Below are 26,053 nucleotides of genomic sequence, written 5' to 3'. Positions count from 1 at the left end.
AATTGGTTGATCGCGCGCGCGCGGCCGAGGAAAACCATTAAACTGGTTTACCCTTTGGTCCTCGTTGTTGGTGGTGTTCTTGGAGGCCACCACTGTGGTCTGAGCTAGCGGAGCGTTGTTTGCTCTGAGAGCGGAGCCGCAGCCCCGTAGAGAATCCCACATTTGGCGCACCAACGTGGGTCCCTGTTGGCGTTCCAGCGGGGAAAGCTAGCTCTGTATGAACATCACCAGCCCACGCTACGGGCTGTCTGACCTAATGATGTTGGCCGACATCTGCGGCCAAGCTCGGCAGATCTCGAGCATTAGCCATTTGGCTACATCAAATCCAACCGCCGATGCGATGTTGGGAGGTCAATTGGATGTGTTGCATGATGCCGCAGGTGCGGCTACCGTCCGAAACGTTGCGCCGGGCATTCCCGGTAAACACATCGAGCCGGAACAGTCCGACGGCTGTGGCTATAGAAGTTCCGTTCTTTTGAACGTGTCCCCTGGCGCACCCGCCGATGCGGCTCGCGCTAGTATGTTCGCGCCGCGAACTTCCGGCCAGCTTTCGAAGCCCGTGCCCAGTAGCCGTGGCTTCCAGGCCCAATTGCTCCACCTTGTAACAGGTTCAGTTCGCCAAACGAGTCTTAATACAGGCAATCCTGAATTACTCGTACAGCCATCGCCCGTCGGCGGCGGCTACTCTTCGCTCCTTTCACCCGCTGCGCACGCAGGCTGGCTCGGTGGCCAAATTGCGTCTACACCCGCCAATGCGGCGAGCGCTCCCCTCATTTGACGGAGAGGCATGCAGAGTACCCAGCATCGGGAGATCCCGAGTTGCATCACAAGCTACCGCCCGTCGGCGAAGGCTTTATTCCCCCCGGTATTCAGTCGGAATGGCCCATTGGCCCCGATTGGAGAACGCCCGCAACACCGGCACGCGCATCACACCCGATGGCTAGTGAGCGCGTAGGATGTCACCCGGAGGGAGACGCCGCAAACGTCCTCGCATCCGCTTTGCAACAGCTGTTGAAGCAGGCGCACTCGCCTGGCCCTCGGATCGGCGTACCGATACCGACATACAGTGGCTACAGCGACACGCAGAGCGCAAATGACTTCCTACTGGCCTTGCGCGGGTATGAGCTTGCGAGTGACCTGAGCGAGAGCGATATTCTGAGACGAGCTTTGCCAGTTGCACTTGTCGATCAAGCCGCCCGGTGGTACCTATTGGTAGGCCACAAAGCGAGCACTATGTCGGACTTTCGACGCTTGTTCAGGGAGGACTTCCTTCCGTACGATTACAAGCAGCGAATGCAGCTATAACTAGAGCTGCGGACACAGGCACCTGATGAATCGCTTGTAGAGTTCGTACAGGCGATGCAGGAATTGTACGAGTACGCCGACACGGAAGTTTCGCATTCGGAGCGAGTGGAACGCGTCCTCCGCCAGTGCCACCCCACATTTGCCCTTTACTTGAGCAGCTGCCGATGCTGCGACCTGAACGAGCTTGCCATTGAAGCTCGCAGAGTCCAGGCTCAGATTTCTGCGGCCCGTAAATACCGGCCCCCGCCACCGGCTCGAGAATCACTAGAGCCGACGTGTGCCTGGAGCGGCGTCCCAACGGTAAGGAGTGAGTACACTCCTGAGGCAAGTTGGTTCACGAGCGAGCCGTTGCCGCTCGAAGTATCGGACCGCGCCCTGGATCCCTTTGGATACCGGTTGCGCAGTACTGATTTCAACCCCCGTGAGTTCACTGGGGTTCAGCCGCGAAAGTCCGCACCTACTCAGAACGCACCCCCAGAGGGCCGCATACGGCCAGATGGTCGGAGTGCCTCTGAAACCCGCCGAGCGTCGCAGCAACAAGCATCGATCTGTGCGCTGCTTTAGCTGTGGCCAAACTGGTCACATAGCCAGAAACTGCCCCTCGAGATCGGGAAACGAGGCAGGCCGCCGGTAGCAGCACCGGCGGAGGCTGAAAACGCTCGGAAGCCTGTACCCGTCACGTCCGCATTCAAAGTTGGAGAGCCAACTAACACGCCAGCGCCTTTTGTTGACCTCGCCGTAGCGGGAGCAACATTTAAGGCACTGCTCGACACGGGTGCAAGCATTTCGCTGATTGGAGACGCGGTCGTTTCCCAGCTCCGACGGCGGTCCGTTCGGATGCGACAGCGAAGAACGCCCCTCCTGCTCGCTAGCGGCGAGGTGCGCTCCTGCGGTGACATTCGCCTCGTAGTGCGCTTCGATAAGTGTGTACGCAGAATGCGTTTTGTTCACCTGCCTGGCTTGACAGTACCAATTATCCTAGGCCGAGAGTTCTTGGCTAAAACTGGACTGGTGATCGATATCGCCAGTGGGGGTTATCGGGAGAGCCCGTGTGCCCCGCTCAGGCCATCCGCCGAACCGCCGGTTACAACGCAATCGTTAACGCGCACGGCCGATCCACTCGCAGACGGGAGGCATACCTCCTATGAGCGCTGTTCGCCCCCCCCCCCCCCCCCCCCCGACCGAGCTCGGGTAGGGCGGCCCGTCTCAATGCTCCCTCTCCGCAGTCGGAGAAGAAAACGCATACAACCCCGGCCTCTGCCGGCGGAAAAAGAGACAGTGGGTTTCCGTGTCAGCTGCCATGACCGGCAGCGGCGGCCTGTCAGCACACTTTTCATCCGCATTCGGAAAAGAAAATGCGAAGATTGCTGGCCGATGCCGGTGCGCTGACAGAGCACCAATGTGACCGACTCTTGTCGTTGCTACACAACTTTGACGAGATGTTCACAGGCCAGCCGGGATGTACCAATCTGGTGCAGCACCGCATAAATACGGGTGACGCGCTGCCCTGGAAATGTAACCCAAGGCCCGTCAGCGCTGCTAAAAGGTAAGCGATCGATGAGGCGCTCCAGGAGTTGCTCGATGCTGGTCTTATATGCCGTTCTCAAAGTCCATGGGGGTGCCCAGTGGTGCTCGTGCCAAAGAAAGACCGCACTTGGCGCTTGTGCGTGGACTATCGGCGTCTGAACGAGGTCACGGAGAAAGATGCATACCCCTTTCCGAGAACAGACGAGATTGTTTCCAATCTTGGCGGCGCTCAGTTCTTTTCGATACTTGACGCTAGCAAGGGGTATCTGCAGGTCGAAGTGCGACCAGGCGATGAGTACAAAACGGCGTTCTCATGTCACAGAGGACTTTTCCACTTCAAAAGAATGCCCTTTGAATTGTCCGGCGCTCCGAGCACATTCCAGAGACTAATGGACCGCGTACTCGGCGATGCCCGATGGCAGGACGCCCTCGCCTACCTGGACGATGTGATCGTCTATTCCCACACATTCGAGTAGCACCTCGATCACCTCAGAGACGTTCTGGGAAATCTCAGGTCCGCTGGCCTTGCGCTCAATCCCGCAAAGGCGCAGATATGCCAGGCTCTTGCTTGGATATCGAGTTGAACGGGGGCAGGTGTCTCCTGATCCAGAGAAACTTCGGGCGATCCTGGAGTTTCCTGCGCCTACAGATGTCAGCGCTGTTCGCCGATATCTCGGTATGGTGGGATACTACCGACAGTTCATTCCAAACTGTATGCACCTGCAAGCGCCCTTGGCACAATTGCTAAGAAAGTCTTCCCGTTGGCAATGGGGAGATGAACAGGAAAGGAGCTTTCGCCAACTCTCGCACGCCATCGCTGAGACAGCAGCTCTGAAGCTGCCTGACCTAAATAAGCCATTCGTTATCCAGACCGATGCTTGTGATATTGGAGTGGACGCTGTACTCCTCCAGATGGATGGGGATCAGCTGCGACCAGTTTCGTTTGCGAGCCGCGCGCTCTCGCCGCCAGAACGCAATTACTCAGCGACGGAAAAGGAATGTTTGGCCATTATCTACGCATTGCGACGTTTCGAAATATACGTAGAAGGAACAGGGTTCACGCTCAAGACCGACCACATGACCTTAACATGGCTGAAACGCCTGCGCGAGCCCAGTGGTCGGCTTGCGCGGTGGGCCCTGACACTACAAGGCTTCGAGTTCAAAGTGCGCTACCGAAAAGGGACTGCTAATACAGTCGCGGACGCGCTGTCACGGGTGCCGGTCACTGACACCCAACCGACAGGCGAAGACGAGGAGGAGACGGAAGGGCAGCTGTCTCCCCCTCTGCGTAGGGAGCGCGCAGAGGGCAGCACCCGGCTGCGGAGCCCCGAAAACACGTGCGCTTTGTGGAAGCTGTAGTCCCCCTCGATGTTGCGTTCAGCAGAGAAGAGCTTCTTAGAGCTCAGCAGGAAGACTCGTACTGTCAGGAGTTAATCAATTGTCTTAGTGAAGAGACGGATGCTCTGACAACTCAGGCCAAATTGCGCTGTGAAGCCACTGGTAGTGTGGTTGGCACTAACTCTAATGTAGCTGGTATTGCTACGAGTGAGTTGGAGAACTTCCTGCTGGACTGTGAAGGAGCTTTGCTAAAATACGTGCCAGACAAAGAAGCCTCCAGTGAGTGCTTTAAAGTTGTGATTCCGCGCAAACTGTGCCGCGCCGCTATGCGGCACTATCACGACGCCGACGGTCACGGGAGCGCCCCAAATACATGACGGAAGCTTTGTCGGTTCGCTACCTGGCCCGGAATGAAGGCTGACGTATGTCGTTACGTGGGAACATGCCACATTTGCCAAGAGAGGAAGCCTCGAGGTGGCAAACCACCTGGCTTACTCCAGCCCATCATAAGCACGAAGCCATGGTAAATCCTGGCGTGCGATTTGATGGGGCCGCTGCCACACAGCAAAAAAGGGTAAAAATACGTGCTCGTCGTTACGTGCCATTTCAGCGCTTTCACTGAACTGTACCCACTGCGGCAAGCTACTGCCCGGGAAATCTTGGGAAAGCTGTCGGAGGTGTTTTGTCGTTTTGGCTTTCCAGAGCGACTGATAACCGACAACGCCACGTATTTCACGTCGAAGGTGTTTCGTGATACGTGCGCGGCAATGGGTATACGGCAGCAGCAAACCACGTGCTATCATCCCCAGCCCAACGTGAGCGAGCGCCGCAATCGGGATATCAAGCCGATCCTGGGCGCATATGCGCGGTCGCATAATGATGGGGATGAGCACTTGGACGCCATATCCTTCGCTCTGTGCACGAGTGTAAATCGCTCGACCGGCTTCACGCCGGCTTTTCTCTTGTTTGGCAGGCAGCTGAACACGCCAACGGACACGGTCCTGACCCATTACGATTACGATTACGAGATTACGAGAGCGTTTGGCCAATGCCATTAAGGAGGCGAGCCGCAGCCGTGAGAAGGCCAGGGCAAGCCAAAAGGCGAGCTACGACCAAGCCCACAGGGACCTTGAGTTCCAGTTGGAAGACACGGTTCTGAGGCGAAATCATGTTCTCAGCGATGCATCCGCGGGATTCGCGGCCGGCTTTGCGCCCGATAGGTCGGGCCCTTCGTGATCACAGAGAAACAGTCGCAGCTGGTTTACCGACTGAAAGACCTGCACTCGGGCCGGAAAAGCGGACCCATTCATGTGGGAGAGCTGAAGCAGTATTTCCAGAGAGATGCCGCGGAAGCTGAAACGCCTCTCGTTCCGGAGAGCGCCGAGGCGGGCGATGCTGAGCGCAGTTTCTACCGGCATCGCTATAACACCCGCAGCCAGCGAAATCGTTGAGGCCGCATGCGTGAGAGCGCACATGCAGGCCTAAAACGCGGTCCTTGCTTGCACCGGTCGCATTCTAGCTGTTGAGGGAGGAACGCCAGACGCGCGAGTTCGCGCGCAAGTGCATGCAAGGGAAGGCAGTCCTTTCCGCGATGTTACAGTGCGGAAGGTAGGCGAAGTCGCCTAATGTCAACCGCAAGGGCACGAGAGGTCTCGTGTTTATCCGGCGCGTGTCGATACACAAGCCGGCAGTGTTCCTTTACGCGAAGCCTGCGCTGAGCACGTTCAGAGGGACCTAGCCCGCCGAGTGGCCTTATTTATGACACCGGCACTCCGGGCGCATGGGCCACGCTGTCTGCATTCAGGCGGCGAGAGCGGCGAAGGTGATGTTTAGACAGCGCGCCCTGTGGCTGCGCCAGCCTGCAAAAGTTCTTGGAGCAGCTCGCATTCGAGCTCGACCGAATAACGAACGGGAGGGCGAGGAGATACCAGTGCACTCTGACCTCTCCCGCCGCAGTCTGGGCTTTCCCGGACCCGAGTACGTCTGTTCAGCCCTGGCTGGAGAAGATGAACGAGCCCTGCCACCTGCCTTGGTTGACAATCCCAGGGCGTCGACGCTGCTTGAAGTAAGCGGCGCACCATGATTCCAGCTTTCGAACTTCGCGCCTTCACCCCGGCAGCAGCGACTAAGATCCCAGATGCAGAGCCTGCCTCTCCGGGGCACAACCTAGTGTCCAGCGGCAGGGAACTGCCGAGAAGCCAGACCAACGGCACTACAGGGTGGAAGCGACGCTCGCCTGCACCCCCGAGCGGACGCCTCGATTGAGGTAGGAGGGGTGTGGGAAGGAACATATCGCCGCTACTTCCCCTCCTGGCTACGACGCGGCGGCGAGGGTGAGGTGTTGCCTCTCCTCTCTACATCACGTGACAGCCTCCTTCCTCCTCTCTCCTTCGACTGCTGGTGTGCAACCTCTGACAGAGCGGACCAGACGGGCCAGCAGTACGGACGCGTCCGGAAAAGCAGGGACTGGCATCAGGTGAACTGAATTGGTTGATCGCGCGCGCGCGGCTGAGGAAAACCATTAAACCGGTTTACCCTTTGGTCCTCGGTGTTCGTGTCGTTCTTGGAGGCCACCACCGTGGTCTGAGCTAGCGGAGCGTTGTTTCCTCTGAGAGCGGAGCCGCAGCCCCGTAGAGAATCCCACAAAGTTGATCACAGCGCCATACTCCCGGAGGAAATCTAAACCGAGTATCAGGTCTTTGGAGCACTCGGAGAGCACAGCGAAGCAGCTGGGGAAACTTATGCCTCGGATCTGTATTCGCGAGGTACAGACACTAATCGGTGTCACCACATGGCCGCCAGCTGATCAGATCTGCGCCCAGTCCAATGCGTTAAAACCTTTCTGAGGGTCGTGGCTAGCCGGCTGCTCATTACCGATGTATCAGCGCCAGTATCCACGAGTGCATTTACGTTACGGTTGTCGGCGGTTACTGTAATGTTGGCGGAAACCAATTTTTCGCAGCTCGTCAGTAGGCTAGTTGGGTCGAGTCGTCGCCGGTCGGCACGTCGCGGTAAATCGTCGAGTGGAATCTCTTGACTCCTTACAACTGCGGCGGCTCTACCCCCGGAGGACGCCGTCTTTAGTTTTCCCGCCGTGGGGACGTGCCTCTCAACTGCCCATAGGTCAATGGGCGGTTGGGGGAAGAGAAACTTCTTGGAGGTGGGGATCGGGACTGGCGTCTTTGTGCAGTCGTGGGCTGCACGTTAGCGGCCAAGTAGTGCTTGATCTCTTGCGTTCGTTCACCATATAGCGTGGTCCAGGTGCGTCGGGAGAAAAACCCCTGAGACCCATCTGGCGCTAGGAGCACTCGCGCAGAACGTGGACGGGTTCCCCGCAGTGGTAGCACGATGGCCGGTTGTTTCGCGTTCGTCACATGTGTGCCTTACGAATGGCGGGCCTGAATTCCTGCTGTTGGACGGGCACAGCTGGGACTTGGTACTGCACAGGAGGTAAAGTAGCAACAGGAGGAATGGCTTGTGGCACAGGCACAGGTTTTCGTAATTCTTCGCTGTAAGTCACTATGTAGGGCTCTGGTTGCGGCGCTACTGGAGGTGGCTGCACCACTCGGCGAATCTCATCCCGGACCACGTCCGCTACTGCAGCGACGCCTGCCTGAGGAACTTCGAAGCGTAGTTTCTGGAGCTCCTCGCGCACAATTTTCCGCACGAACACTCGAAGTTTCTCACCGGGCAGCGACGTTGGCGGGCAGTGATGGGCGGTTGCTACAGAAGCAAGTCGGCCGTACTGAGCGCTCCGCTTTGCAAGGAGCGCCCTTTACCCGTTGCCTCTTTCTTAAATTTCGCCACAGTTGTCGGAGGGTTGCGGACAAGTCCGGCAAGCAACTGCTCCTTTACACCCCGCATTAGGTGGCGCACCTTCTTGGCCTCGGGCATAGCTGGATCAGCCCGGTTGAAGAGTCGCGTCATGTCTTCAATAAACATGGTAACACTTTCAGTTGGCTGTTGCGATCTTGAGTGCAGGGCGAGTTCGGCTCTCTCCTCTCGTCGGTACGAAATGTGGCCAACTTCTCTTGGCAAAAAGCTTCCCAGGTGGTAAAAGAAGCTTCGTGATTCTAGTACCTCGTTTTGGCCGAATCCAGCAATGCGAAGTAGACGTTTTGCAGCTTGCGCTCACCGTCCCACTGGTTGAAGCCCGCCACACTGTCGAAATTGGCCAACCAGTCTTCAACGTCCTCGAACCTACCACCATGGAACGAGCGTGGTGACCGAGGTGTGTGTAGGACAAACGGCGGCACCGCTGCAGCCTGCTGAGGAGGATGGCTACCCGAGTTAGACGTCATGGTTCTTGGAGGTGTTCTCAAGCCGCTGAACTCAGGCTGTAGTCCTCGCAGACGACGACTCCCCTTCTGGACAGGTGTTGTATCCACGCTCTTGAAGCTGGCTTGAAAGGTGCCTTCGAAGTTAGCGTACATGGGACAATACCCGGCAGCTCCACCAAATGTCCCCGTCAAACATCCAGAAGGTTAGAAAGTGGGTTTATTCACAGTGAGGCGGTACTAGGACGCGGCAAGGCTGGAGGGAGCTCGAGAGAGGAAGACGAAGGCCAGGGTCACTAGCGTGGCTAAGGCCAGCTAAAACGTCGCTAATCCAGTCTGGCCGCATGACGGCGCCCCAAGTTGGATTAGTAATGCGGTAATATCATGGGCATGGTTCTGGCAGGTGCTGATTCACAGGTGACATATCCACGCAATGTCTGGTCATCGCATGATGTGACGTAACGGGACTAGATGGCATGGCCGAATTCGCAGGCGCTGCTAAATCAGGAATCTTCTTTGAGATAGGAGCGCAAAGTGGAATCGAACCTCTTTGGAGACTTCAGTTCAAAGTCAGGCATGGTTCTCTTTGGCCATGCAGGCATGTTCTTACAGTCAGGTTATTTAGAGTCATGTCGAGCGGTCTTTCACGTAATGTGGTATCTTACGACTGTTTTCTCATGCGTATGTGTGGCGAGCGGCACAAATATTTCTAAAAAATGAGTAGCAAAGTAACTAGACTCAAACAAGGATATTAGAAGTGAGAGGCAGACTGGAGCTATTTGTTTTTTGACGCCGCGTCGCGCGCCGTCATCACCATCGCTACATCACGTGATATGTGACGTCACGCCAGGGATGAAGCGGCGCGCGCCCGCCGTCGCGTCAGTCTCTGTGCCCGCAACCGCGCCAGCGTCTTTGCGCCGGGCGTGTATGCGGTCAAGATGCCTACGACAATTAACCTAAAACCACGTCTCCGTTACTTAGCCCCATTCACACTGAGGCAGCTGCTTAACATGCTTCGCATCCACTGGGCTTAACCTTGATAAGCCTCCAATTTTTGTCCTCGTTGTCCCTTGACACTGTCTGTAGAGGCAACAAAGCCACGTAGTCCTCCAAGAGGAAAGTAAAAGTTTTTTGCATAAACTGCATTGGGAGAGTGAGAAAGCATTAGCGCTGCTGCAATGTTTTGTAATTTTTACCTGTTACATTTTATAGCATTATTTGCTGTGTTATTTTAGTGCAAAATTTATTTCTGAAGGGTGACGGATCGGACTAGTTGGTAAGGTCTGATATTTTTTGAAAGCGCTAAAACAACATGGACGGAGAAGAAACAGACAGAGACAAGCGCTTGTCCATAACTGTTTCTTCTCCATCCATGTTGCTTTTGCGCTTTCAAAAATTTATTTCTTTAATTTCAAATCTTATAAAATTTAGTTTTACTTTTTATTTATGTCATGTTCTTTTTATATACCACTATCATTATTACCATCAATTTATTATTATATAACTTTTATTTTATATTTACCATATTTACTAGTTATCATTATTTTTACATAGCTAACTAATACTTCTGCATCAGAAATTGGTTATTAGAAAAGGAAACGCACAGTGTCACACACTATTTTTGCGTTGCGGTCATGGTTTCGCATCACCAATAGCCTATTAATGCTTTCCCAATAATAAATTCCCATAAAGAAAAGCGTTAGGCAAAGAGACGCGAACTGTTCAGTCCTGTTTACCGCTTGCTTAGAGCAAATATTCAAAGACATAGTATAGCAGCAGTTAAAGATAAGGGTTGATGGAGAGTACCTTAGTAACTTGCGATTGGCTGCAGACATTGCTTTACAATGTAACTAGGGGGACCACTTGCAAAAAAGGATTGATGTCTTAGGCTGGCATGGCAGAAATGTAGACTAAGAAGCTAAAGCGCAGATGACTTAGGTAAGTTCAACAGCCTCGGCAAGGAAGAGCAATTTCCATATGGTACTGGGGCACTTCAAGGGATAGGGAAATATATCTATTTAGGACTAGTAGTACTGACAGATACGGACCATGGAAGAGAAATAGCTATGAGAGCTTTATTGGGATGCAGTGTACGTTGGAAATACCTGCAAATGATGACTAGCGAGTTATCGGTGTCTCTCAAGAGAAAAATATACAAAAGTTGCAATATACCGGCACCCACCAATAAGGCAGAGATGTCGAAGGTAACAAAAGAGGCTCTACGTAAGCCGAGGACAACACATAGAGCTAGAGCTATCGAGCGGAAATAATAGTTACAACTTCAACCGATAAAAAGCGTGCAGAGTGGGTCAGTGAACAGACTGGAGTTAAGATATTCCAATCGAAATTCAAGAAGAGCAATTTGGCATGAGCAGGGCATGTAATGTGAAGGCGGATAACCGTTGGTCGCTGAGGGTAATAAATTTTATTCCCATGAAGACTATCAAAGTGTTGGGCGCGTGGAGTTTAAGGTTAAGGGGGGGCGAAGGAAGATAAAAAGTTTCAAGGTGTCCACTGGATGTAGCTAATATGACAGCTTTAATTGGAGGAGTACGAGAGAAGCCTTTGCCTACAGTCAGTAGTCAGAAAAGCGATGATGATGATAATGATGATGAGAATTGAAGATCTTGGTCTCTAAAGATCTGCTGTCGTAAACGAAAAATTACGGCTATGCCTCGAACTGCATAGCAAATAACAGATGACAAGGCTAAGAACTGGTTGGTCGGCGTGATGTGAGAGGTCATGAGACTAAACGGCATCGATGGACTAGCAGGTACTACCAATTCCGTTTCGCTTTAAAATGGGAATGCAGGTTGGGAATCGGATCCTATGCAACTCTTGGACCCGTAGTCAGTCAAGTCACTCAAGGGTGACGGAGGCAGAGGTGATGGTTTGATTAAAGCAGGGCATAATATCTTTGTCGGGTGTCTTTAACCTAAAGTGCTTGCTTAAAGGCCCACTGTCCACCCTGCAGTCGAAAATATTTTCTTCCATGGTGACTGTGAAACTTCGCCCTCATAACGCAAGGCCGCAAAGCTTTTTTTTGAATTAATAACGCAGTTACAGCCACTGCAATCATCCGATTCTGTCGTGTTTGTCTCCTCTCGTTTCCTCGCAAAGGTTTTTCACTCTCCTGCCCGGTCGTCTAGCCTCCGCAGGACAATTTCCCCTACCTCGGGAGGTGGGCCGGAGGTGGGGCGCGGTAGTCGGCATGCGCGAAAAAAAAAACGGACGAGGGTGCGCGTACCGCTGCATTCAGTCCCGGCGTGACGAGAGAAAAGCGCGCCCATTCTTCATCCGTCAGACAGCGAGACGGACCAATGCAGGTTGTTTTCGACTCCGACGTCAGCCTTACGGCTCGTAGAGAACGGGGAAGCTGGTTTTCCGATGGAGAGGATGCAAAAGCTTTGATTTATATCTTCGCTGCTTGGCGGCGCGCGTATCTCTGAAGGATTTGGCGCAGACTATCTCCGATACCTGATCGAAGCACTAGGCTTCTTTGCTTGAAAGGTCCTTCCCTGGACAGTGGCCCTTTAAGAGTGTATGCTAATGACTACCTGTGTGGTGCCTGTGTCAGGTGTTCAAGAAATAAGGAGCGCATATTTTGTAGAATGGTAGTAACTGTGCAGCAAGTGCGTCTATGCGAACAATGCTTCACAGGAAACACATCAGGTACCAGCTAATAAAATGAAGCTGTGACATCCATCATAACATATCCATAAAAGTGGAAATTAAGTATCCCCGCAATCTTTTGTGCGTCGGTGTTCTTAGCTAATTCCTACAGCAAATACATTCTTAATGTAACCCCTAAAAAATTGCTTGATGTGAACGAGGGTCATAAGATTTATATATTGCACAGTTATTCAATGAGAGTAATTAGTGGGTAATATTCTAGTAAAACTTGTGGCGTACTTTTTAATATGATTGTATACTGTTCCTGAGAATAGGATAACCTCGCCGCGGTGTCTCAATCACCGCGACAGCCAGTTTTCGATGGCTGCGAAAAGCAAGGCGCCTGTGCTCTGTGCGACGTCAGTGCACGTTGAGGAACTCCAGGTGGTAAAACTAGTGTTCCTCACACTTTATATCGTTAGCCAAGTTAAAACCCAACAAACCATTTGTAAGCCAGTTTCTTCTGTAGAAGCTAATTATTTTAAATAAAAATTTAATTTAGTTAATCAATATTTACTTATTTATTTAGAGGTAGGAATATTTTATTACTGTTCATTCACATAACCTCAGCACATCACATCACATCAGCAACAAGCCACCAGAGCAATAAATATGACTATTAATACTTAATACTTATGCCACGTAGGGCTTAGCTCTTTCACACTTATTTGTTAATAGTTGCTGAGTAAAAGTAGTGATGTTCAAGGATATTTATGCATACATTGAATATGCTCTCAATTTATGGGCATTATATATACTTCCCCCTTCATGGATCACTGCCTTGTGGTGGCGAAGGGCCCTGCGAAACTCGATGAAGTGTGAGCTCTGCTGTGTAGAGCCACCCGCGATAGACAGGTCACGGCAGAGAGTTCTGACAAAATGTAATTCACTGGAGAAGGTAATGGCAACCCACTCCAGTATTTCGTGCCAAGAAAACCCTATGGCCAGTCACAATAGCATTGCGTGGCGCGATATGGTCCATAGGGTCACGGAGAGTCGGACACGACTGAACGACTGAATTGAACTGATATATACTTCATTATATATACATAAAGAAATGGTTTGGCTGTGCAGGCCAGGCACAGTGCAAATCCCACCATAAGCTATTTCTAAATAGACTTTTATTGGTAAATGGGCGTAATTGTGTGTGGGAACTATGGCTATTGTCTACGATCTAACGCTGCAGGAAGAAGACCGTGCTTTCCTTGAGACATGCCTGGAGAAACTCAGAAAAATTGAGCATCAACACAATGCGCGCATTGCTGAGCTCAGGCAGAAGATATTGGACGTTGAGCCCGGTGAGTAAAAAATTTTGTTGACTTGACTTCGCGATCGTATTGCAGTGAGCAGTAAAGACGGCTCACTGCAATACTATAATGGCGAAGCATGAGCGTCCCATAAATTTTTATACTGGATGTGGACTTTCTACTTCAGCTTTATAAAATAAAATTGCCAGTTCTTTGCAGTATTATTGTATGCTAATGAACAAGTATGTAATTAGGAAGGAAATTCGCGGAATGAAGAGGCGGTGTTGTAAGCGCTGTGTCTACTATAATGGCGAAGCATGAGCGTCCCATAAATTTTTATACTGGATGTGGACTTTCTACTTCAGCTTTATAAAATAAAATTGCCAGTTCTTTGCAGGACAACAAATAAGTCACAAATATATGATTGCTCGTCACGGACGTTCTGAAATTGCTTCAACGTGCGTTTAATAACAAAATGCAACATTCTTGCCGGGTTGCACTTTCTTTTGAATGCACTTTAAAGGGAAACTGCGGTTGCTCTCAGAAGAACCCATGTAAACGTAGTCCCGTGTGATTATTAAATCACCCGCCTCTTTACAGAGAAGCGTATCAAGAATTTACTTAGTAATGTGAACGATCTAGGGTACTGCAAGGCCGTCATAGTGCAGGCATTCCAGATGGTGAGTTTCTTTTTCCTAGCTCACGTGTTTTATTCATATCTCTGTGTTTATTTATTATTTGCTTCATCGGAACGCCTACCTTGTAAACGGTGCTTTGTTTGCTCCTGGAAATTGTGGTCATGTAATTTGCTATCTACTAAGTGACATGTACATGCTCTACATTATTGTGTTCCTGTATCACTGCACTGTGCTGGTGTGTGTGTGTGTGTGTGTGTGTGTGTGTGTGTGTGTGTGTGTGTGTGTGTGTGTGTGTGTGTGTGTGTGTGTGTGTGTGTGTGTGTGTGAAAAACGCTTTTTGCAGGGTGGAAGCTTGAGGTAGCCGGGGCAACCTCTCGCAATCACTAGGTGGGCTCCTCGTTACAAGAAACCATTGGCGACCGCCGCGGCTCGGGCTCGGTGGACCAGTCCCAGTCCTCCCGGGTGGGGTTGGGTTTGTGGGCGAGGTTCGGGGTTGACTGGCATGCCCATACCATGTGGAAGATGTCCGAAGACTTCTCCGCACAATGCGGGCATTAGGATCAAAGTGTTTTAAAACTGCCGGGCACAGCAGCGTTTTGGTGTAAAGACGTAGTAGTGTGCGTTCCTGCACATTTGTAAGGCCTTTACAAGGCTTAGGATAAATTGCACGGCCGAATTGGATTAACTCAGTAATTTATCGAAAAGTGAGCGCCGTATTGGGTTCGGGATCCGTATCAGAAGTGTCTGAAGGCGTTGCCCGGAGAGTGACCGCGCGGGCGGCGTCTGCCGTTTCATTGCCTTCGAGGCCCATGTGAGGTGGAGCTCGTACAACTGTTAGACACGCGGGGGCCCCGCAGTGTAGTCACTGTTTTGAAGGATGCGATGCGCAAAGAGAAGGAACTTGTTTGCTTGGTCTGGTTTGCTGGTTTGCTTGCGTAAAATAGGAAAAGAGCTTGCGGCTGAGCAAGCTCTTTTCCTATTTTTTGAGTGTATCTAATTTCTTTGTTGCCGACTTGATAAGCATGAGATAACTGGCACCACTTGTTTATTTCATGTCGAAGTGAATGAATCAACTGCAGGTTTACACAACAGTCTATACATCTCATTGCGCCCAAAAAGTTATAGCCTGGACGTGGCATCGCCCTTACAGTGCAAAAGTGCCAAAAAAAATTCTAGAGGGCACTTTGGACCACTAAAGTACGATGAGGCGAAGGCCAATATAGCGCAGTGGATTGCAGCCCTCTACTACGGCACCTCTATCTCCCTCTCTTCTTTCACTCCCATCTTCCTCCCTGCCTTTACGGCGTGGTACATGTGCCCGCGGAGAATTGTCACAGATAATGCGCCTTTTCTATCCTCAAATATTGCGCCTTTCCTTTCTTGTAAACCAATTTACAAATGAAGCAAAAGCTTCATGTAAGCAGATAACATCCTTCACGTGGCGCTAAATTTGACCTTCAAATGACATTGACCTATGCGGTATAATAACCAATCAGGATCATATTATTTGCGAATGCCCCGATTCTCCCTGACATATTGATAGTTCGGGTGCTCCTGGCCCTGCACGGCTGGGAATGGTAGGTCACTGCCGCTTGCGACGGAGGCTAGGGTGCCACTATATTTTTCTGTTGTAGGCCGTCATTGCACTCGCTACCGTTCTACCGTTTCGGTGGTGGACGACGGCTGTTGCAACGCGCGTCTTTCTGCCATTCTTCATTTTCTTCTCTATTTTCTCCTGTCCTCACGAGAATGCGGAGGTGGCTCAGCTACAGAGCCAGTAGCTGGCCCGTGCATTTTCTTTTCCTTCTTCCTTCAGTCGCAGCAGCAGCCTGAGAGAAGTCTGAGATACCCCTCCTTTTCATTATAAAGGAATATACAATTTACAAAGAAAAAAGTGTAAACGTATAAACCTTGACCCGGTAAGGTGTAGGGTCCCACTATTCAGGTGCGTTCCTTTCACCAAAACTAAACTTAAACAAAAATGAAAAAAAAAAGCAAGGTTTGAAAAGGTGGTGTTAATGAGGCTATCACAGCAACACGGCCTTCTTTCTATCGATAGGTTTAAACCGTGCTTAAACCTCCACATTTTTAGAGCGCAGCTGTTTGGCGCCGTTCCTGCGTTTCACGTCGTCATCCTTGGTGTCGGCGTCGCCGTCGACCTCGAAACCTGGTGACGTCATCGAACGTGACTCATGACCGGATTTGACTTCATCATGATGTTACATCCGGACATGTCTAATAACCGGAAGTGATAATGACGCCACGTTCGGTCATGACCTCATGACTGCTGATGACGTCATCAGGAGATTCACGCATATCGGTGAAAAAATAAACTTCTTAACAACAACAACACGCATACACGAAGCTGACCATGTCGAGCGTTCGATCCAGGCGTCCGTGCGGCGCCTTTGATTTGATGCTTCCTCGAACGTCGCACCACAGAGCATATAGAAATAGACGCAGTACAGCAGGCATAAGCGGCATTGAAAATTAGGTGACAACAAAAAAAAGGCGCAGTATCTGTCGCAATTCTGCGCGGATAATAATTAATTCACAGAAAGGGAAAGGCGCAGTATCTGTCACATTTGTTTCTGTGGACACCTGAACCGCGCCGTAAGGGTATATGAAGGTGGGAATGAAAGTGGAAGAGAGAAAGTGGAGCCATAATGGAGGGCTACAGAGTAATTTCGACCACCTGAGGATCTTTAACGCACGCTGACATCGCACAGCACACGTACGCCTCTTCGTTTCGCCTCCATCCAAACGCAGCCGCCGCGGTCGGGATCGAACCTGGGTACTCCGGCACAGTACTCGGGCGTCTTACCACTGCACAACCCCGGCGGGGCGAATTCTGCGCGGACACCTGAACCGAGCTGTAAAAAACAGGAGGAAGGTGGCAACGAAGCAAGAGAGAAAGTGGAAGGTTTCGGACGACCACAAAGCTTCCTTCATGACAGTCATGAACTATCAGTGGAGTATTGATTATGCATGCGTGAAAAATTAAAAAAAAAAAGTTGTCTGTAATCGTACTACACATCTTGCTCGAAACCATCGCCTGAAGATATTGAAAAGGTGAAATAGCTGATGAGCTGGGCTCAAATTTTGCATTAGAAAATAGCGTAATCGTCGGCAATTGTTTAGGTGAACGGACCTGAGTGCTGGAGTGACGTCCTAGGCTTTGTTAAGCCTCGTTTTGTGGCAACAGTGCCAAGCTCACACTTTCGGCTTTGGTAATGAACCGTAATTGCAATAGTATTCATGGAAGCAATACATTTTTGTTCCCTTTTTTCACCTGTAGCATGGGCTTTTCATATTTTGTTTTACTGAAGACCTGTAATTACGGTTAACTGTTTTCACAGGCATGCTGCATTTTATCTCCTCGTTAAACGTTTACCATCTTTTTTATCTGTTTTCTATTGTTTTTTCATACTTGGGCTGTATCGATGGCCGTAGTTTTTTGAGGAAAAGGCTCCTTATGTTGTCACATATAGTAGTTCATTTATAATTTCTCCGGAGTGGGGTGTTAAGCATAGTTAGATGTGCGAAACAATGTTGAGAGAATAATGTTCGTCTTATCTAAACACCAGTTTTTTTTTCTGTCGCAACCACAAATTGGCAAGTGAGAATTAATTGTTGTGAGCCCCAAATATTGCTGTTGCACTATCAGTGTGAATTTCTTACACTTGGGAGTAGCAGTGCCTGGTAATTTGGGTGGTTTAGGTAGTTGCACACATCCCGGCCACGGCGGCGGCTTTTCGACGAAGGCGAAAATAAAAGCGCCCGTGCGCTTAGCGATGTCTATGGACGTTAAAGAAGCCCATGTGTTCAAAAAATCCGAAGCTCTCGACAAAGGCGTCTCGCACAGTCTGAGTCGCTCTGCGATGTTAAGCTCCATAAACTAAACTATTAGTACACATACCGTCCCATAGAGGTCACTTCTCTCCCTTGTTTTTTCTCTCATTAAAGCGGATGTGGCTATTAGCAAGAAATTTATGTATTCATGCAAGCACTTTTCGAGCATATTATAATACATTTATGACTATACGTAAAACTCTAACAGTTACGTGTAAAAAACGCTGTTTTCGTCAGTTATTTTTCCCCCGAGTGTTGTAAAGCGTCCAGAGCTTACAAAATGTTGCAGAAGGCCGGTTAAACATTTTATTCCGATTTAGTAGCCAAGCGTCTTAACACTTAGCTAACGCGGTGGGTGCAAACACCATAGGAAAACCTCGTTTAGATTCGCCTGCGTATTTGCTAAGATTTTAGGGTGTAAACTGTGAAATATGGTGGCCGCGTGCAGTTGGTACTTCATTCCTCAGCGCAATAGTGACGGGGCCCTAAGCTCTAGTCTTTATGGGGAGACAGCTTCCACCGCGACTGGAGTCTCAAAATGCAAATTTGCTTAAGTAGCTTAATAGGCGTTGTAGCTGTGCACATCTCGTGGACACCTTAACGATACCGTAAGGGAAGGGAGAAAAGTGGGCTTAGAAGAAGACTGAGAAAGAGGTACCGTAGGGGAGGGTCCAGAATAATTTCAACCACACGGGGATGTTTAAATAAAGTGCTGTCGCACAGACGGCGGCTGCATTTGCATTTCGCCGCCTTCACAATGGTGCCACCGAGCTCTGGTTCGAAACTAGGGTTTGCGGCTAAGTGGCAGAGTGCCTTCACCACTGTGCTACCGTTGCGCGTGGTAGTCTGCGCCAACTCGAAATGCTGCTCGTGGTGAGCGTGTCCTGGAGAAAGTAGCTAGCAAAAGCTGCATCAGTGCCCCATGAGAGCACCATGTGGCCCTACCTAACGCAGGCGTCATGGGAATGCAAAGAATCTAGAGAAAGATGCTGCTGCCAGAAGTGCCAGATAAACCAATACCAAGATCACCAGGTCATCCATCACGAAGATAAAAAACAAAGCGGTAGACCGCTCGTCACAAAGATTAACAGCAAATAGGCAGAACGTTGATCAGAAATTTCAACATCAGCTCAGCAGATAATAAAGCACAAAATTCAGAAGGTCAACATAACGTTCAAATAAGTTCGCTTTTGATATTCTTGGAAATGTCTGAGTATTCCCCGCATGTGTTTCCCTTTTTACTCCGCTTTCACACAAGACTTGCACTTAACTAGTATGTTTTGTTTGTATTATATTTTTCTCTTGTTTGGAACTGCTGCAGATGCAGGAGATATACAAAGACCATGTCAACCACGATGAACTCCGGAAGAAGACAGAGGAGTGTGAGGCTCTTAAAATGGTATAGGTTGGTATTTCTTTATAAGGAGTACGGCGCTTATGGCACAGGGGCGGCTATTTTATGGTGCCTGTAGCACGTGGAGATGCTGCAGGCATATTTGATCGCACTCTCAGCGCTTGTTGTTACCGGTATTGCTGAAGCTGTGCAGTGCGCCACAAAACGGTTGCACTATTCATACAACTGCACTCTTGTTGAATTTTTTTTTTAATGTTGCCGCACATATTGCTGCTCTTGTGAATGTGTGATCAATTCTCCTCGTTTCCTAGTTTCGTCTAGGCAGATGTGGAGCAGTTTCTGAAGCTTACACGTTGGGTCCGAAAGTGCTAACGATAACATTCACATGTACATGAAAATAAAAGGTTGGCGAAATAATCTTGTCAGTTTGGGACCTTTTAGGTTTCAGGTTATGTCCATGTGTTCTCCATTGAATTCTTCTTTAATGCTTACTCTCTACTTTAAAATAGGTGCAGCATTAGCTGTAGGCAGTTAAACTTAACTATAATGTAGTCTAGTAACAATCTCTGGGGGCTAGTAGGACTCATGGTCTCAAATGATGCGCAACATGCACAACATAGAAAGGACGGTCACATCTGCTCACGTACAACTGCTTATACACTTAGCGTCCGGTGAACATATAAATCAACAGGGAAAGGGTAGAAAGGAGGACCCCCACATGCACACAGACAGAAGCACAAAACTAATGGCTACAGAAACATGGTGTCTGACCACCACCCCAAGAAAACTTTCTTTCTTGTTGCTCAAAATCGAGGTTGTGCTAATACAATCACCTCTCCATCTGTAGCCTTTGGTTATAGGTTTCTGCGGTGTGCATATGGGGGTCCTCCCATTTATGCCCTTTCTCTCTTCGTTTACTTGACGCTGTGAACAAACAGTAGCAAGTGCGCGGTTGTCATCGTCCTTCTTCCTTCTGTGTTGCCTGTTTTGCGCATTTTTTTTACATTAAATATAAGAAACAAAGATAATTTTTTTTTAACGATCACTCATGCAGCGTTTTTTTTTTTTGTATCCGGTGCGGTTTGCAATTAAACGAATACAGCAATCTCTTTCTTACTGATGAATTCTCGGGTGCGATCCGCTATGACTGAGCTGACATATGCATAGCGCAATAAACGCTCTTCATGGAGTTATTTTATTTGGTAGACTATTTTGGTTAGTTGTTTTTGATATGCTTGGACAGATTAAACACGCTAGGATATTTTACCACACGTGTAATGAGGTAAATATGCCTGGAATTTTTCAGGTTTGTCTCCCAGAGAATACACTTTATATCTAGCATGCTACAAGTACATCCACTCAAATAACAGACTGCTAATCTTAGCAACAGCGCACGGTTGTCTCGTGATGAGGTGGCAAGTGCTCATGTCGTGGATCACGCTTATCGCGCTCTTTTGAACGGCGCCACGAATGATTCTGCAGCCTACGCAGTTTGTGGCCAGCCAGTCGGCAACCGTTTCTACATTCCACACCTGCAGACATTTCCTCTGGAATCAGTGGCATGGCCAGTTGTAGCCATTTTGGCGCATGTAGACTGCCTTGTACGAGTATATGAGGAAAATTGTAAATTGTTTTGACGTTTAATGTATTCATGAACTCCTTGATGCGGGGAGGCCAGCTTAACTAGCATTTGGCCCCGAGTTCAATGCGGCACTTTTAACAACGACGAGCAGCTTGAAAGCGGCGTTGAAACCTCGGAAATAATCTCTCAGTGGTGGCTTCCTTTTATTTAATAATTTTTGCCCCACTTAATAAAACAGTTAACTCTACTTTGTTGATGAAATGTTGATGAACCTACTGCACATATATACCTGTTTGCTATAACCAAGTTTGCTGTAGTAGAATACCCATGATGTCTTACAATGAGAAGTTGGGCTACTGGGTAAGCACTCATGATAAACAAGCATGAAAAGACGAACACAGCAGAGATGTGTTGTCATCTCTACTGCGTTCGTCTTTTTGCGCTCTTTTACCATATGTAGCCATAATGACACTGGGAGAATTTGCGGCACTTAACCACAGCGGTAGCTCGTTGTTTAAAACTTGCTCACTTCAAAGTTCTGCTTTATTTGAACTGACAATAAAATCTCTTTCAATTCGTCCGAATTATAAAAGCTGCCTTGATTTCAAACACGCTGTAGCTTGAACATTGTTTTTTTAGCCTTTTAAACTCTTTTCAACTATAGAACTTGGTTCTCCCGACACTAGCTTAGCTTGGGATCATGCTAGTATGCAGAGATTTGAAGAACAAATCGTATTTGTTCTCACTCGACTAAGATTTGAACCTGCATTTAGTGCAGTGATGAACGCTGTATATAACTCAATATAGGATTCATCCAGCCACAGTTAAAAACGGATTTCCTTGCCTTTTTTTAACATCATTGAGCAAAGCTTGAATGGGTCTTTATAAGTATGACTGTTCTCTCATAGACATTCATGTCCCTGTCTGCGAAAGTTAATACAAAATGATCATTCACATATTTTGCACAAGAGATGTTGCAGTCATCAGATTCAGTACCACAAAATACCTTCGACTGCTGTGCTTATTTCCAGGAACTTGCAAAGTTTAAAACAGGCCGCAAGGTGTTCTTCGAGGACCTCTCTGCCAAGAAGCCCAAGAGGCGGCCTCTCGAGGTATTAAAAATTGCACTGTATTTATGTATGGGGTGCGACAATGTACTATAACTAATCTTCACAGTTTTAATAGTGGGTGTAGCACAAAAGTTAAATGTTCGCAAAAAAGGCTCGAACATTCATCGGTTGTAGCTGCAAACTCCACGTCTAAACATCTGCCCCGGCTGCTAAGCCTCTGTATGGCATCCCGTCAATATGTTTAGTAGTGTGGCAGGGATATCTGGCACAAGTATTGGATTTTGTTCCATGACAGACTGTATCCTCAAATTGCATATTCATTAATGCAATGTCAAAATGTCGCATTACAAACTACGCTTGCACCTGTTAAGGAGTGCAAAGGTTAGGAAGGGCTATTGAAACGGTGAGTACATAAATGTGAAAGATCAGTAAAGAAAATTAACAGCCAATGTAGCCGAGAAGTCAGCAGTGAGAGCTTCCCTCTTGGTGCGATGCTGTAGGAACATGGAACTTTGACAAAAATTTATGTCTACTCCTGATGCGATGATTTCTCCAGGTGTTCCTGTTATGTACAGTAATACAATCAAGTACTCTCATTTGCACACAAAGCCACTGACAGCGATGCCTTCGAATTCCTACTTTGACTGATATGTTGGGGAGGATCGTGTCATTCAGTTTTCATCACCGGTAATTCGATGCTTTTACCGAGAAAACTGCAAATGTTTCGGTCCTTACCTTTGACGACCTGGAGACGAGCACATAGAGAGGTCGATGACACCCTTGAGACGCAGCCGGAATGGCGCCCTTCTATCGAGTACAACAGGATTGTGGTGAGCTTTAGGCCTATTATTTTCAGGTCAGCTACTATGCGGTGGTGTTTTTTGCAGTTTGATGGAGTAAGCATGTGCACCTGTGACTACTGAAGCAGCGTGCTGTAGAGATATGTCAGTGTCTCAAAAGCAAACTGCTCCTAAACAAGCTGTCTCCTAACCTTTTGTCGGTCTTGTTGTAAATGGCTTTCCCTGAATGACCTTTTCCAGCGTGTCCTAAAGGAGCTGCTTTCATGCTAAAAATTAGCATTTTCCTTTTGCCTTGCTGTAGTAGCAATAACGTTCTCGCACAATAGCCATACTTGAATAATTCATGCAGCCTTTGTTTTTACAAAAATAGTCATAACCTTTTACATTTCTTATATTTTACTACTTTTCTTCTCCATGTGATTACTTTTTCTTGTCGGCACTTTTATCTCACCAAGGGTGACCAGTTTCTCCTCTGCATTTACAATTCAATATTTTTGCTGCCGCCTTATCGTATGTACGATACTGCCATTGAAAAAGTGAATGATGATCGGAGATCGCTATCGCGATGGGAAGAAAACATTTGATGTGTCAGCGTTGGAGTACTGCAATATTTAACGTTTTTTCCAATGAGCCTCCATATTTCAGCTTGAACAGCATCGTTCCTTGCTTAGCAGTTATTTTGGACGGGTGCAGAAGCTAATCTATTAGGCTGGAAAAAATATGTGGCGCTAAATGCCAGTCTGCGTTTCCTCCGGGGTACCCACAGCAGGAAATCCCAGGGAAATGAGAACACCAGCAAAATCATCCAGGTTTGCTTTACTCTTGACTAGGCCATAAAAGCGTCTAGAGTGAGTGAGTGAGTGAAAACTTTATTGAATATTTCAAGGGTTTCGCGGTTGTGAAGTCTCCGTCGTCTTCTCTGGCGCTGGCGACTTGTGACTTCTCGTCAGCAAGGGTGGGCCCCTATTCCAAGGCTCCACTGAGTCGTGCTGCATCAGTCGCGTGCTGCACTAAGGCCCTTTGGGTCGCGAGCTCGCCGCTGGTGAGCCGACTCTCCCATTGCTCCGCACTCGGGTCTTCGTGTTGGTGGAATGCTTTGTTACGTTCGCATTCCCACGTGATATGATAAAGTGTAGGTGTGGCATCGCACCAAGGGCAGGTGGCTCTGTATTGTGTCGGGAACATTTTATTAAGTATGTGTAGGTTAGGAAAAGAGTTGGTCTGTAATCTGCGCCAGCCGGTCGCTTCCTCCTTTGTTAGGGCTTTGTGTGGGGGTGGATATCTAATTCTAGCTCCCCTATGCAAGTGCAAGATCTCTGCGTATCCCCCCTCGCAAGCCTGTAGGCGGAGCTCCGGAGCATTTGACTGCCCTGCTCGGAATGCGTAACCTCGAGCTAGGCTGTCTGCTCTTTCGTTCCCCCCTATGCCCGTGTGGCCCGGGATCCAGATTAGGTTATGCCTGGGTTTCTTCTCGGCGGAGGTAGCGTCTAGAGGAAAAACCAAAAGTGATGGCAAGCGAACTCACGTCCGGTTTCATTGCTTCCTTCGTTGAGATGACTCGATGTGACGGCAAAAATGACACAAACTCCTTATACGGACCCTTATTTCACAAAAGGTGTAATATCTTGAGGGACACGCTTTCAGGTTTTAAACTCCGTTACATCGTAAGGTGGCACCGCGTGATGATGCACTCTTGGGATCGAGACTCGCACAGTACACTAGAAATGCATGGTCAGGTGGGGTCCCAAGTTCAGTATGGCACCTTTCACATTTGGGTAGAGGGGGCTAGTACATTGGTTAATGTATTTATTTAGCGAAGGCTAATTTATGTACCACTTAAATAAAATTATGTAAGTGGTATTTATGGTGGTGGTAAGTGATTGCCTTGCAGCACGCCAGGCATCTTTATTGTGTGCTCATCTGTGACGCTTGTCATTGGCGCAATGCTCTTCCAAAGGGTGATGATGAACTCCTCTTCGGTTTGCTGCGGAGAGTAGGAATTTATTCAGGTTACTTTCAGATCGTTGTGTGTGATAAATTTTGTGACGTAAGGAGCCAGGGTTGGGTAAAGTGGAAGATCGGGGTTAACTTTAGGGACAAGGTAAATCTTTTGTCCGGTAGTGGGGGTAATTTTCCCGCAGCTCTGACGATGGCGATCTGAGATTGTGAGGCGGGAAATATTTTTTCAGTGTAATTTTCTTGGTGATGACCGCATATTTTAGACCAATTTCCAGTGTTTGACTTTGTGCTTTATATAAAAAATCCCGAGCCTGTTTTGGAGCAGAAATGCTTGTGCTGCTGATTGTACAGGTGATATTTAAAACTGATGCTGTGCTGAAATTAAATGCATGTACAGTGGCACGTGTCATTAGATAATACGTTGGCAGAAGGGTGATCCGTATAATGTAGAATCAACAGTATAGAGCAATCATATTGGACTTACCCTTGTTGCAAACTTGTGAGGGTGCTTCCTGTGCAGATGCGTATGCGCCGCTACAAAGTAAACCATCGAAATCTATTCGAAACAAGTTATTTACATTTCACTTTCTGATGTTTTTTTTTAACACACAAGGGGTGAGCAGTGCTTGAGGGGGTTGAACCGTAAATAAGGAAGAATTTTATTACTGCTTTAAGAGGGCGCTTCAGTTTGGTCGGATGAAGATCTTGTGTTAACACTCTTTTTTGTTTCTTTTCAGGACACTGATTCAAACACATCAGACAGTGACTTATCTGAAATTGTATAAATAGATGAGTCACTCAGAGTAAATCACTTACCTTACTGTAGAACTTGTGTACTTACGCCGTCTATATTTTATAACCCTATTAAAATTTCCGCATCTATAATGATGCGGGTTTGCGTCATTTTCAGTAGTGTCGCTTTCACCCTTGCACCCTTTCTGGTTGATGTAAACACCGGAACCGAAAGTGATGGCAAGCGAACTCGCGTTCGGTTTCATTGTTTCCTTCGTTGAGATGACTCGATGTGACGGCAAAAATCACACAAACTCCTTATACGGACCCTTATTTCACAAAAGTTATAATATCTTGAGAGACACGCTTTCAGATTTAAAACTCCGTTACATCGTAAGGTGGCACCGCGTAATGATGCACTCTCGGGATCGAGACCCACACAGTACACTAGAAATGCATGGTCAGGTGGGGTCCCAAGTTCAGTATGGCACCTTTCACACTTCGGCAGAGGGGGCTAGTACATTGGTTAATTTATTTATTTGGCGAATGCTAAATTATGCACCACTTAAATAAAATTGTGTAAGGGGTATTCATACTCCGGCGACCACCACAGCACAGCCATGTGAAGTCCAGTTACCACCTACCAAAGCCATGCCCGTGTTTTGTCTCTCGCCAGTCAATTCAGATTTTCTTGACAGCA

General features: G+C 48.6%; 1 protein-coding gene across 5 annotated transcripts in view; it reads left to right on the top strand.

The window, feature by feature from the left end:
* Positions 1 to 25,676, top strand: part of LOC146202107 (chromosome-associated kinesin KIF4B-like) — a 62,800-nt gene extending 37,124 nt beyond the window's left edge. For 2 of the 5 annotated variants that reach the window (XM_084587949.1, XM_084587948.1), the window contains exons 3-7: positions 13,306 to 13,417; positions 13,967 to 14,046; positions 19,178 to 19,255; positions 21,824 to 21,904; positions 25,359 to 25,676. In XM_084587949.1, coding sequence (XP_084444075.1) covers positions 13,306 to 13,417; positions 13,967 to 14,046; positions 19,178 to 19,255; positions 21,824 to 21,904; positions 25,359 to 25,406 — 399 coding nt within the window. In that variant the 3' untranslated portion in view covers positions 25,407 to 25,676. Of the gene's footprint in view, positions 1 to 13,305; positions 13,418 to 13,966; positions 14,047 to 19,177; positions 19,262 to 21,823; positions 21,905 to 25,358 lie in introns of those variants that run through there. The other 3 variants (XR_014703640.1, XR_014703638.1, XR_014703641.1) reach the window with 2 other exon arrangements.
* The last annotated feature ends 377 nt before the right edge of the window (positions 25,677 to 26,053 follow it).

Source organism: Amblyomma maculatum, chromosome 1 (genome assembly GCF_055883805.1).
Source record: "Amblyomma maculatum isolate TAMU_Amacu chromosome 1, ASM5588380v1, whole genome shotgun sequence".
NCBI classification, from domain to species: domain Eukaryota; kingdom Metazoa; phylum Arthropoda; class Arachnida; order Ixodida; family Ixodidae; genus Amblyomma; species Amblyomma maculatum.
This window is presented reverse-complemented; position numbering and strand designations above follow the sequence as displayed.